This window comes from Emiliania huxleyi, assembly GCF_000372725.1.
Source record: "Emiliania huxleyi CCMP1516 unplaced genomic scaffold EMIHUscaffold_6702, whole genome shotgun sequence".
NCBI classification, from domain to species: Eukaryota; Haptophyta; order Isochrysidales; family Noelaerhabdaceae; genus Emiliania; species Emiliania huxleyi.
The window spans coordinates 1-1,420 of record NW_005196978.1 but is presented as its reverse complement, the minus strand read 5'-3'; the positions used below and the strand labels follow the sequence as shown (position 1 = coordinate 1,420).

General features: G+C 66.8%; 1 protein-coding gene across 1 annotated transcript; it reads right to left on the bottom strand.

Moving 5' to 3' along the window:
- Positions 1–306: 306 nt before the first annotated feature.
- On the bottom strand, positions 307–1,402 carry EMIHUDRAFT_257786 (hypothetical protein; the record flags this gene model as incomplete). Its single annotated transcript, XM_005762539.1, has 3 exons — positions 307–387; positions 643–1,058; positions 1,315–1,402. 3 exons carry the CDS (start codon positions 1,400–1,402, stop codon positions 307–309), a joined length of 585 nt encoding a protein of 194 aa, XP_005762596.1.
- Between the last annotated feature and the right edge of the window lie 18 nt (positions 1,403–1,420).

The following is a 1,420-nucleotide window of genomic DNA, read 5'->3' as shown; positions in this document are numbered from 1 at the left end:
CCCAAACATCTCTGTCTGCTGCTGCGCGGTATTGCCGTTGTCCGCCGACGCTGCAGTTGCGGCGGTTGTCGCCCAAGCCCCCCGACTGGTAACGAGTGCGTCCGGCCAGGGTGAGAGGTACGACGAGTACGCGTCCGGCCAGGGTGAGTCGTCCCGCGTCGTCTGGGGGTGCGCGTGCAACATGGACATGGGTGCGCGACAGGTGTGCGAAGTGGAGGTCCTTCAGAGAATTCTACGAATACAAGCCCCTCTCACAGCAGACTGGCACGAACTAGCACCACAAAAGGCACAGCAGACAACGGCCCCTTATGGGCCGTCGAAGAGGCCGTCATACTCCTCCGGCCTCGCCCCCCCTTCCCAACCCTCCCCTGGCTCAGGCTCCTCATCCTCGCGGCGCGCAGTGCGCACCCCGCCCCGCGAAGACGAACCCTTCCGCCGGCGTGCCTCGCGGGACTGCCGCCCGCTGCCGCCGCCCTTCCCCCCCTCCGCTGCCCGCGCCGCCTTCTCCGCCGCCCGCGCGGCCGCCTTCGCCTCCTCCGCCGCTAACAGCGCCTCCCTCCGCGTGACCCCTATGGGCCCCTTGCGCATCCAGGAGAGGTCGCGCGAGCGACCTATCCAGGGGTTACTCGGATACGGCGCAACGTAGCCGCTGCGCAGCTCCGAGTAGTCGCCAACGCCCCCCCCCAAATAGCCCTCCAAGCAAGCATCGCAGACCCACTCGCCTAGCTGAGAGATCTCAGAACTCTCGCCGCGCCAGATCTCCTTCTCCGCCGCCTCCATCTCCTCTCTCGACCAGCCCCCCAGCTCCGACCAGCCCTCACGCAACGCCCGGCGCCACAGCCACGGCTCCACGCCAAACTCGTCGTAAAAGCGCCCAAAGCAATCCTGACACTCGAGGCCTGGGCCTCGAGCGTCCTCCGCGGAGACGGGGTTGTCCGTGCTCGCGCCCGCCCACTCCTCGAGCGTCGCCGCTACGAGCGCCCCGTAGACAGCGTCGACCGCCGCCTCCGCCAACGCCTCAGCAGCCGCCTCGCCCGCCTTAGAACCCGTGGCCTCATCTAAAAGATTGAAAGGGTGGGGCGCGCCGGCAGCGTCCGAGACCGGCGTCTCGGGCGGGGTAATGCCGGCGGGCCCCCAATATGGGGCACGTCCAGGTCCTTCAGAGAATCGGGGAAAAAGAATTCTTAAGATACAAGCCTCTCTCACAGCACACTGGCACAACAAGGGCGCAGACTGGCGCGGACTGGCACACACACAGGCTCACCACCGGAGCCGCCTAAGCGACTCCGTTAAGAACGGCAATGCACTCCGCACCATGCACAATGCCGCTCTCCCCGCACGCTAGCTCGTTCACCGTGTGCCACGCCACGGCGGTGTGGAGGACGACAGACAAGCGCTGCATCTGCAGCCCGTGCCAGTT